The sequence below is a fragment of the Arvicola amphibius genome, chromosome 7 (genome assembly GCF_903992535.2).
Source record: "Arvicola amphibius chromosome 7, mArvAmp1.2, whole genome shotgun sequence".
Taxonomy (NCBI): Eukaryota; Metazoa; Chordata; class Mammalia; order Rodentia; family Cricetidae; genus Arvicola; species Arvicola amphibius.
In genome coordinates, this window is record NC_052053.1 from 55,600,566 (window position 1) to 55,616,135 (window position 15,570).

A 15,570-nucleotide genomic window follows, 5' to 3' on the forward strand; every position below is an offset into this window, starting at 1 on the left:
CTTTTTGGATCACTCTCTGTGTCACCATGCTGCTGAGATTTCTTTTTAATATATAAGGAAGTCATGTTTTTACAAGATTTTTCTTTCTACATGCCTCAGTAGTTTGCTAAAGCAATTGAAATACATTCACATCTCAAATATTTTTTTTAGTAATACAAAATTTCTTTTTTCTAAAACTTGGGTGAAAACACCATAATTATGAAAAATGCACCTATTTACATATCAGGGCTAAGAGTTTGAGGATATTCCCAATGCCCAGCTGTTTTACATATTTTGAAAAGCCTGAAAAATGTAAAGTTCATTGCTGTCTTGATCCAAGGACCTTGCATTCATTAGGGTAAGAAGCTGGGAGGGTTGGGCCTTTCCAGGCTAATGGGTTCAAGGCTTTTCAGTAGGGTTAGCTGGAACTCCTGTAGAATTTTTAAGCCATCAAAACAATCCCAAACTGCTGTTATTTCTGTTATTTCTGATTGGATCCCTTGGTCTCTGCTGCCTAGATGGCTCATCACTGGCTTCTGATATATTGGGGGAGTGAATTTAATCAGCCTGATTCTGTTGCCTGGCAGCAGCAGCTATCCTCAGCAAGCTGCTCTGTACACTGGTAAGACAGCGTCTGTGAGAGCGCCTGTGACATGGCTGACTCGGCTTGAAATGGGAGTGATTTTCAAGAGTAGCAAATTTAGGAAGATTAGGAAAAACAGCTCATGCTGTTTATACCTAAGGCGAAAAGGTCCCCAGGAATGTTTCAATTCAGTAGGTGATAATCAGCACTTTGGAAATTCAGCCTTGAAAATGCTGTACAACCAGTGAGACAGCTGCAGAGCACTCTCTTGGACCAAGTGCTGTGCTAGTGAAAACTGAGTTGCCTGCAAATTCCTTGAGCTTTTTCTCTTCCAGAATCTTTTGCAGTTGTGTTGATTGGAAAAGGGAAAGAAAGGACCTTGACCTTTAAGACAATAGAGAGGTCAAATCATAATCCAGAATAAAGGATAGTAAAATTAGTGAAAAGTTGTGGATGCTAAATTAAGATGTACAGGAGTAAGTAAGCTGCCATAGCAGGCCGTGACTAGGGAGTCCCTTACCTGCACCATCAGGAAGAGAGCCAAAGTAGAATGGCTAATGTGATCCTGCTTCTGTTTTTAAAAATTTTCTAATCTTTTTTCTTTCTTCCTTTTTTGTTTGTTTGTTTGTTTGTTTTCTTTTGTTTTGAGACTGGATTTCTCTGTGTCACAACTCTGGCTGTACTGCTCTTTAGACCAGGCTGGCCTTGAACTCACAGATTCACCTGCCTCTGTCTCCCTCCTATTGGGATTAAATGTGTGCATTACCACCTTCCAGCCTATAATGTGTTTTTGAAAGTATATACTATACAACTGCATAAAAGATGATGTATTAATAAAAGACAGTGAAGAACGGTTCAGCCTTTTTGTCGCGGGTTACCAGTGAGCTGGATCTTTGCATTGAATACAGATTTTGCTTATTTACTTACTTGAGTCATCTGTATTCCTGCCTATAGGCTTTTCCTTCTAGTTTTGGGTCATTCATAGAAGCCCACAGAATATATAACGTACTTATGTAGTGAAAAGTTGATGAGGAGTAAAATAAGCCTATATCTCAGTATAAAATGGTAATTAATTGCTTGCTTGTTTTCACTCAGGTGACGTGAATTTTTGGAAAGATTCTCTGAAGAACTCCATATATGGCCTCTAGAAATGGATTTTTTATGCACTTTTTTTTTAAAAAAAAGATTCATTTATTTATTATGTATACAATATTATGCCTGCATGCATGCCTTCAGACCAGGAAAGGGCACCAGATCTCATTTTAGATGGTTGTGAGCCACCATGTGGTTGCTGGAAATTGAACTCAGGACCTCTGGAAGAGCTCTTACCCTCTGAGCCATCTCTCCAGCCCTAGAAATTGATTTTTATAATGGTGTATGGAGGAGTGGCATACAAACGGAAAACCCTACTTCAAATGAAAATTTGAGAGTTTCAATTCTGCCATACCAGATTGAAACTTTTATTTTAGCTGATGGCAACCTAGGAACCTAAAGTCAGTCCTAAAAGTATGCAGCTGATCTGGAAGCTGGAACCAGTAATCTAGGAAAACAGACTCCTTTGTTTTAACAACTCCGTAGTCAGGCACATTCACCTGGCTCTGGCTGTCAGTGTAATTTTGGTCAAGTGAGCAGCTGTGCTGCCCTTTTCCTAAATCTGCCCTTTATCACAGTTTGAATAACAGGGTTTGATAAAAATCAGTTTCCAAATTGTAATTTGCGTAACCAGAACCCTTGGAATGGTTAAAATGTCCTTGGGGAAGGGGATGGTATTTAGTTACAGCAAGGCTTAGTGGAGGAAGGCGAGTAAGAGGTGTTTTGTAGCAGGTTGTAGCCTGCACTTAACCAGATTATAATAGAGCACATTGCTTGGTAGAGCAGTATCTAGTTAGTAGTTTTTTTTTGGGGGGGGGGGGTCACATTTTTTATTACTTTTGAAGTTTGTTTCTTTCTAAATAAGCAGTGCCATGCAGCTGTCTGGACGTGTTTATCACATCCCCTAATCTTCCCTTCCCTTCCCTCTCAAGAGGCAGCTGGTATCACAGGAAATCTGCCTTTTGAAAAATGGTGAGGTTGAAACTCACGTACATCACTGACTTGCCATATCACCTTGATTAAGCAAGTCACATTAGTTTCCTGATCAGTGTAAATCACTTTTTAAAAAAAAAAAAAAACATGAAAAAGCGTACACATTAAAAAATTTTTTTTAATTTTTTTTTTGGATTCTGTCCTGGAACTAACTCTATAGTCCATCCAGACTGGCCTCGAACTACAGAGATCCACCTGCCTCTGCCTCCCAAGTTCCAGGATTAAAGGAGTGTGACACCAACACCCGGCAAAAGTAACTGATTTTATTTTTAAGGAACATTTCTACTTTTTAAGTATGCCTGAATTACATTTTATTCCACATACTCCCAAATTATGCTAGGGAGTTGATCTTTATTCCCTTGAAAGCCTTTGTTTCTATATTTGCCTTCTTTAAACTGAATCTTTTCTAGTTTATAAACATACAGTAAAAGCAATCTGTTTGAATGCACTAAAACTCGTGTGTGTGTGTGTACACATGTGGTGTATGTTCAAGGGGGGTATGCATATGTGTTTATGCAAATAAGTGTGTGCGCACAGGTGGGTGTGCATGGGGGGGGTTGCATCTTTCTCCATTGTGGTCCATCTTGTTCTTTAAAGAGTCCAGGTCACATTGATTGGGCTGGCTGGGGGGCCAGTGAGCTCCAAAGATCCACCAGCCTTCTTTCTGCTTGCAGTCCTGGGGGCTCACAGACTTTGGTGTTGGGAATCTAAATTCAGGGTGTCATGTCATATAACAGGTAATTTATTGACTGAGCAGCACCTCAGTCAGTCTTTATATGGATTGTAATCCATAAGTAGTTGTTTCCTTTTTTACCAGACATTTGCTATTCGTTTTGTGTTGGTGTTGGAGATAAAACCCATTGTCTTGAGCACTCCTAGGCAAGCACTCCCACTGCTGAGCTATATTCTCTGCCGTTTGTTTGTTTGTTTGTTTGTTTGGTCTTTTGAGATAAGATCTTACTGTGTGACCCAGACTAGTCTGGAATTTGAGATCTTCCTGCCTCTACCTTTGGAGTGCAGGGATTACAGATGCCTACTTTCTTGGCCCAGTCATCTGTTTTTAACTCTGTGTGATTCTTGTCTTAAGCCCTGAAAAGTTCTATTTCTGTCTTAGAGCCTTTTCCTTTTCTTACATTCTTCCATCTTTTGCATTTAATATTGTTGTCATCTTTGTGGAACTCTTTATTTTCCAGTAATTGTAGACATATAATCTACCTTTTTCTTCTGTGGCAACTCATTCCTTACCTTTTCTGCATATCTGTGTTTATCCTGTTTCTGTATCTCCTCAGATCTTCTGCCCTGGTGGTGGTTCAGATGTGTTGCCCTAGCTTTAGCTTTAGCTCCTTAAATGTTGTTGACTCCCAAATCCTTAATTCTGGCCCTGACACTGTCTCCTACATGCCATCTTCTCTTAAGCCAAAGCCATTACGTTTTTATTTTGACTGCTACTTTGCTACTAATGAAGTCATGTTTCTCAGAACCACCTTGATTTAGAGTTCACATTGCACATTTTCCTGCCTTCTTTTTTCCTCATCATTTCTTGACTTTCCAGTCATCATCAGCCTCTCTGGGTTTCTTAGCTTTCTTTGCCACTCAGACATTCTTTAACTTCTTGTTACCTGTGTGTCTGTGCCACCTGCTTTTCCCTCTCTTTTGTTTCTTCTGCATTGCTGTGGAGTTAAGACCCTACTTTGACCTGTGGTCTCTTAGCTGGGAAACTGTGTTTTGCACTTCATTCTAAACTAGCTTTTCTAAGCCTTATTCCTCAAATCTCTGTGCATAGCATTAATATCTCATGAAGTTTCTTCAAATTTACTCTCCTTTTTGCCATTATTTATGTTATTTCTCTTACTGGAGTATTTCATATTTTGCTGTTTAATCTTTTATTGTAAATATGAACACTCAGGGAAAAAGTGTATAAAATACAATGTAATTGTAAAAATTATAAAGCAAGGGACTGGAGAGATGGCTCAGAGATTAAGAACACTAACTGCTCTTCCAGAGGTCCTGAGTTCAATTCCCAGTAACCACATGGTGGCTCAGAACCATCTGTAATAAGATCTGGTGCCCTCTTCTGGCCTGCAGTGATACATGCAGACAGAACACTATACATAATTAATAAATAAATCTTTTTTTAAAAATTATAAAGCAAGCACTACCCAGGTCAAGAAATAGATCATCTTCAGAATCTAAAGGCATTCTAACACCTCTTCTCTTCATACTATATAACTCTCTTTACCAGGTTTTTTTTTTTTTTTTTTTTTTGGTTTGTTAAGACAGGTTTCTCTGTGGCTTTGGAGCATATCCTAAAACTAGCTCTTGTAGACCAGGCTGGTCTCGAACTCACAGAGATCCACCTGCCTCTGCCTCCCGAGTGCTGGGATTAAATGTGTGCGCCACTACCGCCCGGCTACCAGTTTTTAAAAAACTTAATAAAATGAAAATCTATAGTATGTGTTTCTTTCTGACTGCTTTGGCCAAACATCATAATCATCATTATTATTATGGGGGGTGTTTTGCTTGTATGTATGTAAGTCTATGTACTATGTACATGCCTGGTACCCGAGGAGGCCAGAAAAGGACTTTGGATCACTGGAACTAGAAATACAGATGGTTTTGAATCACCATGTGGGTGCTTGCAATTGAACCTGGGTCCTCTGGAAGACCAAGAGGTGCTCTTTAACCACTGAGCCAGCCAGCCATCTTCCAACCCATTGGCCAAACATTTTTATACAAGTCAACTATGTTGTTGTATAAGTGTTTTGTAGTGAGTGAAATTTAGAGAAGTCAATCATTTCCCATGGTTCCAAAGCTAGGAAGAAGCATGGTGAAGTCGTGTGTGTGTGTGTGTGTGTGTGTGTGTGTGTGTGTGTGTGTGTTGTACTTTGTTTTGAGATAGGCACTTTCTAAGTAGTCCAGGCTAATGTCATTCTCAAGACACTTCTGTTACCTACCAAGTGGGTATGTACCACTATACCCAGCTCTAGTACTTCTGTTTGTTTTAAGAATCTCTCTAGCCGGGCGGCGGTGGCGCACGCCTTTAATCCCAGCACTCGGGAGGCAGAGGCAGGCGGATCTCTGTGAGTTCGAGGCCAGCCTGGTCTACAAGAGCTAGGTCCAGGACAGGCTCTTAAAAAAAAAAAAAAAAAAAAAAAAAAAAAAAAAAAAAAAAAAAAAAAAAAAGCTGCAGAGAAACCCTGTCTTGAAAAAAAGAAAAAAAGGGCTGGAGAGATGGCTCAGCTGTTAAGAGCATTGCCTGCTCTTCCAAAGGTCCTGAGTTCAATTCCCAGCAACCACATGGTGGCTCACAACCATCTGTAATGAGGTCTGGTGCCCTCTTCTGGCCATCAGGCATACACACAGACAGAATATTGTCTACATAATATAAAATAAATAAATATTTAAAAAAAAAAAGAAAAAAAGAAAAAAAAATCTCTCTACATGGCCATAGCTGGCCTGGAATTCTGCACATAGATCAGGTGGGCCTTGAAATTACAAAAATCCATCTGTCTCCACTCACCAAGCGCTGGGATTAAAGGTGTGTGTCGCCATGCCTGGATCCAGCTTCAGTTTTAAATACCAGGTCAGTATATTTTGAACTGTTTAATACTTGATACAGTGCTCATTGGGATGTAGTAGCCTCCTACACAAACAATATACACAAGCAGTGTGCATGCAAATAAATGTGCGTGCTTTAACTGACATAAATCTAACAATATTTTACATTTATATAACACATTCTATTTTAAATATATGCATGTGTATGTGGTATATGCGTGTATACTTGTTTGTAGTGTGTATATATGTCTGTGTGTGTACATGTATATGTGAAGTCTAGAAGTCAATGTTGGAATCCAGGTGGTGGTGGTAATGGTGCTCACCTTTAATTCCAGCATTCAGGAGGCAGAGCAGACAGACCTCTGAATTCAAGGATATTGTAGTCTACAGAGCCAGTTCTAGGACAGCCAGGGCTACAAAGAGAAACCCTGTCTTGAAAGAAAGGTGAGGGGAGGTAGTTGGTATTGGGTGTCTTTTTCATCATTTTCCACTTGACATTTTCTTTTTTTCTTTTCTTTTTCAAAAAGTTACAACGCTGTGTTTTTGTAACTTGTAATTTTGAAAACACTTCACTAAGTCATACTGCTTACCCACTTAGACATTTATTCAAAAGAATATGAGCTAGACCAAGTGGTGTAGGATACTATTTTATCTCAACTACTTGGTATGCTGAGGATAGAGGGTTACATATCCAAGGCTTGCCTGTTTAATTTAGCAAGTATGTATATAACAAACAAACAAATAAGAAAGGGGAGCCCTAGATTAAAATTTCAGAACTAAGAACAAAAATACACTTTTTCCATGGTGGACATGACACCAGATGTTACTGTTAATTCTCTGAAATTTGTCTTCAAAGTAACTTTGGTTAGATGTGATATAACTTAAAGGTCCTGTCACTTTTATGAAACAAGATTTTAAAAAGCTTGTATAGTTCTAGTCAGATTAATGACCACACTTTTAAATCTCTTTGTTCTCACTGGCCTTTTTGCTTCTTGTAAGTGATGTGAAGATGAATACATAGATCTATCTAAACAGATGCATGTCAGGCGTGCTCTGAAACACTGTTGCTGGGTGCAGTCTTCTAGCCCACTTCATCAGCTGCCTTAGCATTCTCAGTGTTTCTTTTGAATTTGACATTCTGAATCTGAGTAGTTCCATGTCCATGGAAACAGTGACTGAGCTCTGGATCTGTTTGTAACTGTCTTTAGTAGAAGTTTGGAGAAGCAACATTCAACATAACAGTATTTCATTCACAGTAATTTCTTTTTTAAGATTTATTTATTTATTTAGGTATTTTATGTATATATGTTCTTTTCTGCATGTATATCTGCACACCAGAAAGAAGGCATTGGCTCTCACGACAGTTATGAGATGGTTGTGAGCCACCATGTGGGTGCTGGGAATTGAACTCAGGACCTCTGGAAAAGCAGCCTGTTTTCTTATGTACTGAGCCATCTCTGCAGCCCCTAAACAAGGTTTTTTGTTTGTTTGTTTAATAAGGGTCACATATAAGGTACTTTGACCTGGAAATCGTGCCCATTTAGGGACTAGAGGAGCCCATGCTGTCAGTGAGGAAGTCTGTTTCTTCTTTTTCTTTCTTTTTTCTTTCTTTCTTTCTTTTTGTTTTGTTTTGTTTTTTGTTGTTGTTTTTCCAGACAGGGTTTCACTGTAGTTTTAGAGCTCTTGTAGACCAGGCTGGCCTCGAACTCACAGAGATCCGCCTGCCTCTGCCTCCCGAGTGCTGGGATTAAAGGCTAGACCACCACCACCTGGGTCACAGTAATTTCTGACTACAGAAAAGTTCTTTTTTTAAAAAAATTTTTTTTTCTTTTTTTTTTTTTTTTTTTTTTTGGTTTTTCAAGACAGGGTTTCCCTGTGTAACTGTCCTAGCTGTCCTGGAACTACCTCTTAAAGACCAGGCTGGCCTCAAACTCACAGGGATTCACCTGCCTCTGCCTCCCGAGTGCTGGGATTAAAGGCGTGTGCCACCACCGCCCAGCCCAGAAAAGTTCTTAAGATTGCTCCTAGGTTTGCAAGACTGTACTAAAGACTAGATAAATAAAGGCCACATGCAGGAATTTTTTCCAGAAATGTGTAGTTTTATTACATTTACTTTATTTCCTAAGCTTTGTTTTCATCACCACCAGCCATTGTTTAGCATGGCTGCTACCTATAAGCTCTGAGCTGTCAATTCCCCGCTCTCTTGCATGCTGTATGTAACTATGGGGCTAATGTCTTACTACTGGCTACCATAGGTAACCAGCACCATCTTGAAAACAATTAGGAGTCGGGTGGTGGTGTTGCACGCCTTTAATCCCAGCACTCAGGAGGCAGAGGCAGGCCGATCTCTGTGAGTTCAAGGCCAGCCTGGTCTACAAGAGCTAGTGCCAGGACAGGCTCCAAAGCTACAGAGAAACCCTGTCTCGAAAAAAAAAAAAAAAAAAAAAAAAGAAAGAAAGAAAGAAAAAGAAAAGAAAAGAAAGCAATTAGACCCAGTGGCACACACTTGTAATCGCAGCATTAAGTGTGGAAACAGAAAGATCAGAAGTTTAAAACCAGTCTCAGCTACATGATATCCTGTGTCAACAACCAGAACAGTTTGCAGAATGAGGTTATAGTCAAAAAACCCATTATTGAAAAAGAGAAAAAAGAAAGGAGTGTAACTTTGCTCAGTAAACCCAAGTTGAAGAGAGCCATCTAGAGCTGTCTAGTACCACATGTAGGGTGTGACTCTTTGTGGCAGTGGTTCCTTCTGGCTGTACCATCATTTGTCTTGCTGGTAGCTACTTACACTTCAAAATTTACCAGTTCCTCTCACAGAGACAGAGCTAGCAGACTCCAGAGCCTGGTTTTGAACCCAGAGGTCTAAAGTCTTGGCCTCTGCTGTAGAGCTGTGTAAGCCAGATGTTCCCTTTGCTTGTCTCTGCTGTGCTGTGGGAGCCCAGCTGAGTGGTTTCCACACCATGCCATGTTTAGACATTTTGAACTGTCTTTCCATCCTTGCTCCCTTCTCTTACTGTTGGGACATAGAATACGGTGATAATTCTAGTAATTTTATTTAAATGCTTGATCATACTCCCCATTTCCTTTATTTCATGTTTTTTTAAATAGCAAATTCAGGTCCTGAAAATCTTCAGTGATAACTAATGAGGCTTTTCATTTTTTAATCTTTTTTGGTTTTTCGAGACAGGGTTTTTCTGCAGCTTTTTTAGAGCCTCTCTTGGAACTAGCTCTTGTAGACCAGGCTGGCCTCGAACTCACAGAGATCCGCCTGCCTCTGCCTCCCGAGTGCTGGGATTAAAGGCGTGCGCCACCACCGCCCGGCTCATTTTTTAATCTTAATGAGTATACTGGTTTTTATATTTAGAAAAAAAAATTGAGACAGGTTTTCTCTGTGTAGCTCTGGCTGTCCTGGAACTCGCTCTGTAGACCAGGCTGGCCTCGAACTTCACAGAGATCCACCTGCCTCTGCTGCCTCCCAAGCTCTGGGATTAAAGGTGTGCACCACCACCACCTGGCTTGTATTGAAATTTTTAAAGTTTGTTTTGTATAGTGTGTTATGACAGTATCATGTGCTTGTTGTGGTGAGGAAATATTTGGTAGTTGGTTCTTCTATCTACCATGGGCTCTGGGAATTGAACTCAGGTAATCAGACTACTGAGGCATATCACTGGCCATGTATTTGAAATGTTTTGTCCATTGCCTTTAGTATTCTTTTTGATGCATAGCTTGCTTTGTCCTGAACTTATGAAAGAATTTCGTATTATCTCATGTTTCCTTCTGACTATCCTCATGACTAGTTTGACTAACACAACAAAGGTTACTTTGTATGTTTTCTATCCTGCACTTGGGATCAGCAAACTCCCCCAAAGTATTGCGGGAGTTATTATTTAAAGTTCGGGCCCTATAAACGCCAGTTTCACTGATAAATTATAGTATTTTCTTTTCTTTTTTGTATATTTATTTTTTTATTATGTATACAACATTCTGCCTCCATGTATGCCTGCAGACTAGAAGAGGGCGCCAGATCTCATTACAGATGGTTGTGAGCCACCATGTGGTTGCTAGGAATTGAACTCAAGTCCTCTGAGAGAACAGTCATGCTCTTAACCACTGAGCCATCTCTCCTACCCTAGAGTATTTTCTTTTCCCAGACAGTTTTTACCCACTGATGTTTTTGTAGATAACGAACTTCATTCAGTGTTTCAGATGCCTGTTATCATTAGGACCTCAGCTCTTTCTCAGCTACATCTTCTGAACTTTGGTCTTGACTTTAAAGTACTTATTTGCCCATTTTCTTCACTCTGTTTTAGTAATAATACAGAGGAAGAACAGAGTTAATAGATTAAGAACACAAGCTAGGTGGTGGTGGCAGCACACGCACACCTTTTCATCCCAGCACTTCTGAGGCAGAGACAGGCAGATCTCTCTGAGTTTGAGGCCAGTTTGGTCTACATGTGAGCAGGTTCTAGAACAGCCAGAGCTATACAGAGAAACATTATCTTGAAAAAAACAAAACAAAACAAAAAGAACATTGTTAGCATTTAGTTGGCAAAACAACTCTTTCCCAAAGGCTAACAGATGAGGGTGGAGAAGACACTTCAGTGACTTTCCAGTTAGCCTGAAGGTGGTATTTTTGATTTACTCAGAGCAGGGCTGAAGGTTTTAGGAACTGTGAACAGAACCCCATTGTTTCCACAGCACTCTAACTTGTACATGTTCAGTTTCTGTTCCAGATGATCGAGCTGAACAACGAACTTGTCTTATCTGTGGGGATCGTGCTACAGGCTTGCACTATGGGATCATCTCCTGTGAGGGCTGCAAAGGCTTTTTCAAGAGGAGTATCTGCAACAAGCGTGTGTATCGGTGCAGTCGTGATAAGAACTGCGTCATGTCCCGGAAGCAGAGGAACAGGTGCCAGTACTGCCGCTTGCTCAAGTGTCTCCAGATGGGCATGAACAGGAAGGGTAAGCTGGTGCTTAGGGCTCTCTCTGCTGTCCTTCATCTGTCCCCTCATCTGCAACTATTAAACTTTTTAGTTATTTTTTCCATATGTGTGCACTATATATAGTTCACCAACTTTTTCAGGGACTAATGACAGGAATTTAATTGGAAAGGCATGGAGTAGGACTTGATGTCCTTTTGCTAGAAACACGGCATACTCAGACACAAGGTTTATTTAGAAGTTTTGTCTAGGAAGGTAAAGAGTTTGAAATTTATTGAGAAGTTTTCTGGGAGCTCTTACCCTAAAGCGACATGAATAAACTGACTCTATAGAGCTTTGAAAGTTGAGTAGAGGAAACCAACTATGAAGTTGTTAGAAATGCCCGGAAGAGCCCTGGAGAGAGTAGGCACTGCTCCTATGCACAGAGGAACCCGTGGAACTCAGAAAAGGGCATCAGATCCTGTGCATCTGGAGTTCCAGACATTTGTGAGCCACCATGTGGGTGCTGGGAACCAAACCTAGAACTGAACCCAGATCCTCTGCAAAACCAGTAGTGCACATAACCACTGAGCCATCTCTCTAGGCCTCTAATGATTTATTTTTAAGGAGTTAGAAATGAGGCTGAAAAACCAAACTTGGGGGGGGAGGTAAAAATGAAGGATATTTGAGAGCTTTACTATAGAAAGGTGAGAGGGTCCTGGTAAGATGGCTCAGGAGGTAAAGGTGCCTGGCACCGAGCCTGATTACCTGTGTTCAGTTACTGCAACCCATATGCTGGAAGGAAGGAGCGAATCAACTCCTGACAGTTGTCCTCTGACCTCCACAGGTGTGCTGTGGCATGTATACCCCACCATACACACGCATACAATAAATCAAAAAGAAAGAAAGAAAGAAAGAAAGAAAGAAAGAAAGAAAGAAAGAAAGAAAGAAAGAAAGAAAGAAAGGTAAGAGGGTTATTTAAGGACATTTAGTTAGGTGTCCTACAGTGTATTCGCAGAACTAACATTGAACGCTTAGGTGTAGGTGCCAAAAAACTCCTCTTTACTTTGTGTGCGGTGTCTGTTGGTCACAGACACTAACCCTATTGACTCTTACTTCAGTTTACACATGCAGCTGAGGGGTCAGTATGGTGATAGTTAATAATTTTGAAGGAAAGGGTTTATTTTATTTGGCTTCTAATTCCATATCACTGTTTATCAATGAAGGAAGTTGGGGCAGGAATTCAAACAGGGCAGGAACCTGGAGGCAGGAGCTGATGGCAGGCCATGGAGGAGTGCTGCTTACTGGCTTGCTCAGCCTACTTTATTACAGAACCTAGGGCCACTAGCCTAGAGGTGGCACCATCCACATGGCTGGGCTGTTTCCATTCAATCACTGATTTAAAAAATGTACTATAGGCTAGCCTACAGCCTGATACTATGGAAGCATTTTCTCAATTGAGGTTCCCTCCTTTCAAATGACTTGCTAAAAGTTGACCTAAGACTGTCCAGCACAATTAACCCCTTGTCAACCTGAAACAGAAACACACTTTTCTTTTTCTCATTCATCCCCAAGTTCTCACATTAAAAACATAAATAGCGCCACAACACCCAGCAGGACTCCTTGTTAGGGAGGCAGAGGTAGTAGGGTCTCTGAGGGCAGTTGGTAGAACTGGTTCCAGGATGGCTAGGGCTACACAAAGAAACCCTCTCTCAAAAAAACAAAAAGACATAAATAACTTTAAAAGTCCCACAGTCTTTACAGATTCAAACACATTAAAAGTATCTCTAAAATATCCAATCTCTAAAAATCCAAAATGTCTTTTAAAAATTCAAAGTCTTAAAGGTGTGGGCACTTTTAAAAGTAAAAATTAAGTTAAAATCTTTCTTATTTCAAGAGGGAAGAACCAAGGCATAGTCACAATCAAATCCAAGCAAAATCAAACTCCCAAGAGTGTAGAGTAATGTCTAATGTCTGGGATCCACTCAATGATCTTTGGGGTTTTTCCAAAGGACTTGGGTCAGTTCTCCAGCTCTGCCCTCTGCAGCACACACAGCTTGTCTTCTAAGCTCAGGATCCTATCCACTGCTGCTGCTGTTTTGATGGTCATCCCGTGGCACTGGCATCTCCAACGGTGGGGTCTCTGCTGCAAATGGGCTGCACTTTTCATCAATAGCCTCTTTGTGGTGCCAACCCTCAACATGTCAGCATGAGCCATTCAATCCCGGGCCATCAAAGTGCTACTGAGGCTGCACCTTTACCAGTGACCTCTCCTGGCCTCTCACAATGCCAAGCTTCAGCTGTTCTCCATGACCCCTTCAAGCCTTCAAAACCAGTATCACCTGGGTGACTCTTAGCTTGTGACTTTAGCTTGTGTCAAGTAAAACTACCCTCTACCATAGTTAGTATCACTAGTAAGCATACCAATATAATTTACCCTGGTAAGAAGAATGCCAAGACTAGCACTGGCACACACAGAGATGAGAAGGGAGAGAGGGAGGGAGGGAGGAGAGAAAGCATGAAGTTCATTATCAGAATACTCATGAGAAAACTTAGGAGCCCTTATTGACATAATTTTTTTATTTTTTTTCTAATTTTATTTTCTCGCTTTTTGATTTTTCCAGACAAGGTTTCTCTGTGTAGCTCTGGCTGTCTTGGAACTCACTCTGTAGACCAGGCTGGCCTAGAATTCACAGAGATCAACCTGCCTCTGTCTCTGCCTCTAAAGTGCTGGGATTAAAGACATAAACTACCCCGCCGCCCCGCCCCAAGCTAGAAGATTGTTTTTCAAAATAACTAAGATGGTAGGAAGCGACCATGTGACACACTAGTGGAAAGTGTCAAGGTCACAAGGACAAAGACTAAAGAGTTGTTACAATTTGGAGAAAACTATAGGAGCATGATTTCTTTCTTTTCAATATTTATTTAACTTTATTTTTATCTGCTTTTAGTATGAAGATGTCAGATTCCCTGGAACTGTTACAGAAAGTTGTCAGCTGTCTGCCTTGTGGGTGCTGGGAATTGAACCTTGGTTTTCTGGGAGAACAGTCAGTGCTCTTAACCACTGAGCCATCTCTCCAGCCCCAAAACATGATCTCTAAGTGCAGTGTTGGGTTCTGGTTTGGCAGCTTACAGGTTTCTAAGGTATCCCAGGGTATCCAGCACCCTCTGCCAGCCTTACTAGGCACCTGGCACATAGTGCACAGACATATGCAGGAAAACACCCATATGCATAGAGATAAATTCTAAAATTTAAACGAACAGTAACAACAAACCTGCAACCTAAGAATCATTTGGGGACTAGATAACTAGATAAATGGCTTGGTGTTTTAAGAACATTTGCTGCGGCCGGGCAATGGTGGCACACGCCTTTAATCCCAGCACTCGGGAGGCAGAGGCAGGCGTATCTCTGAGTTCGAGGCCAGCCTGGTCTACAAGAGCTAGTTCCAGGACAGGCTCTAGAAACTACAGGGAAACCCTGTCTCGAAAAACAAAACAAAACAAAAAAAAGAACATTTGGTGCTCCTGCAGGGGATCTGGATGGCACCCAGGCCTCACACGGTAAATCACAAACATTCATAACTAGTTCCTGGAATCTGACTCCCTCTTCTGACCTGTGGGCACCAGTCACACATGGGTACACACAAGTAGGCAAGATACTCATACATATAAAATAAGAAAATTCTAAGTAAGTTCCTTCAGCTTCGATTTCCTGCTTTTGTAATGAGAAACTAGTAAGGTGAACATTGCAATTAATAAAAACTCAACATCAAAAGCCATATGTGCATCTACCTGGGTAGTAGAGTGCTGTTCCAATCCTTTACATTAAACTTAGGCAAAGAATGAAATATATTTTATTTTTAAATGCAACTGTTCACTCACACACACACTAAAATGTCCCTCAGAAATATCCCTTTCTTGTGGGATATTTGTAACTGTTACTTGTTAACAATGCTCCATTTTTGTTGGACATCTTGAATGTGTATAATATATGCGGTATACATCCACTACCTTGGGGACCCAAAAGTATCTGCTGCTTATGACCAACTTACAGCAGTAACGTGCACTATGTGTCCAGAATGGCCTGTGTTTTGGTTGTGGCTTCATCATTTACTACATTATACTTTCAGCGAGGTAAGTTTTGTGTGTGTGTGTGTGTGTGTGTGTGTGTGTGTGTGTGTGTGTGTGTGTGCGTGCGTGCACTTAAGACAGGGTTTCACTATGTGGCTCTGACCTGGAACTCACTATGTAGTAGACCAGGCTGGCCCCAAATTCACATACATCGGCCTGCCTGTCTTCCTAGTGCTGGTACAGATAAGTTTCCTTTTCATTTTTAAATGACTGTGAGTGTGCTTCTGACTGTCTTATATTTTCTTCTAGCTATCAGAGAGGATGGCATGCCTGGAGGCCGGAATAAGAGCATTGGGCCAGTGCAGGTGAG

At 40.9% G+C, this 15,570-nt stretch overlaps 1 protein-coding gene across 3 annotated transcripts in view; it reads left to right on the forward strand.

The window, feature by feature from the left end:
* Nucleotides 1-15,570, forward strand: part of Nr6a1 (nuclear receptor subfamily 6 group A member 1) — a 149,746-nt gene that overhangs the window by 112,542 nt on the left and 21,634 nt on the right. For all 3 annotated transcript variants that reach the window (XM_038337697.1, XM_038337699.1, XM_038337700.1), the window contains 2 exons: nucleotides 10,930-11,172; nucleotides 15,510-15,565. In XM_038337697.1, the coding sequence (XP_038193625.1) occupies nucleotides 10,930-11,172; nucleotides 15,510-15,565 (299 nt within the window). The remainder of the gene's footprint in view (nucleotides 1-10,929; nucleotides 11,173-15,509; nucleotides 15,566-15,570) is intronic.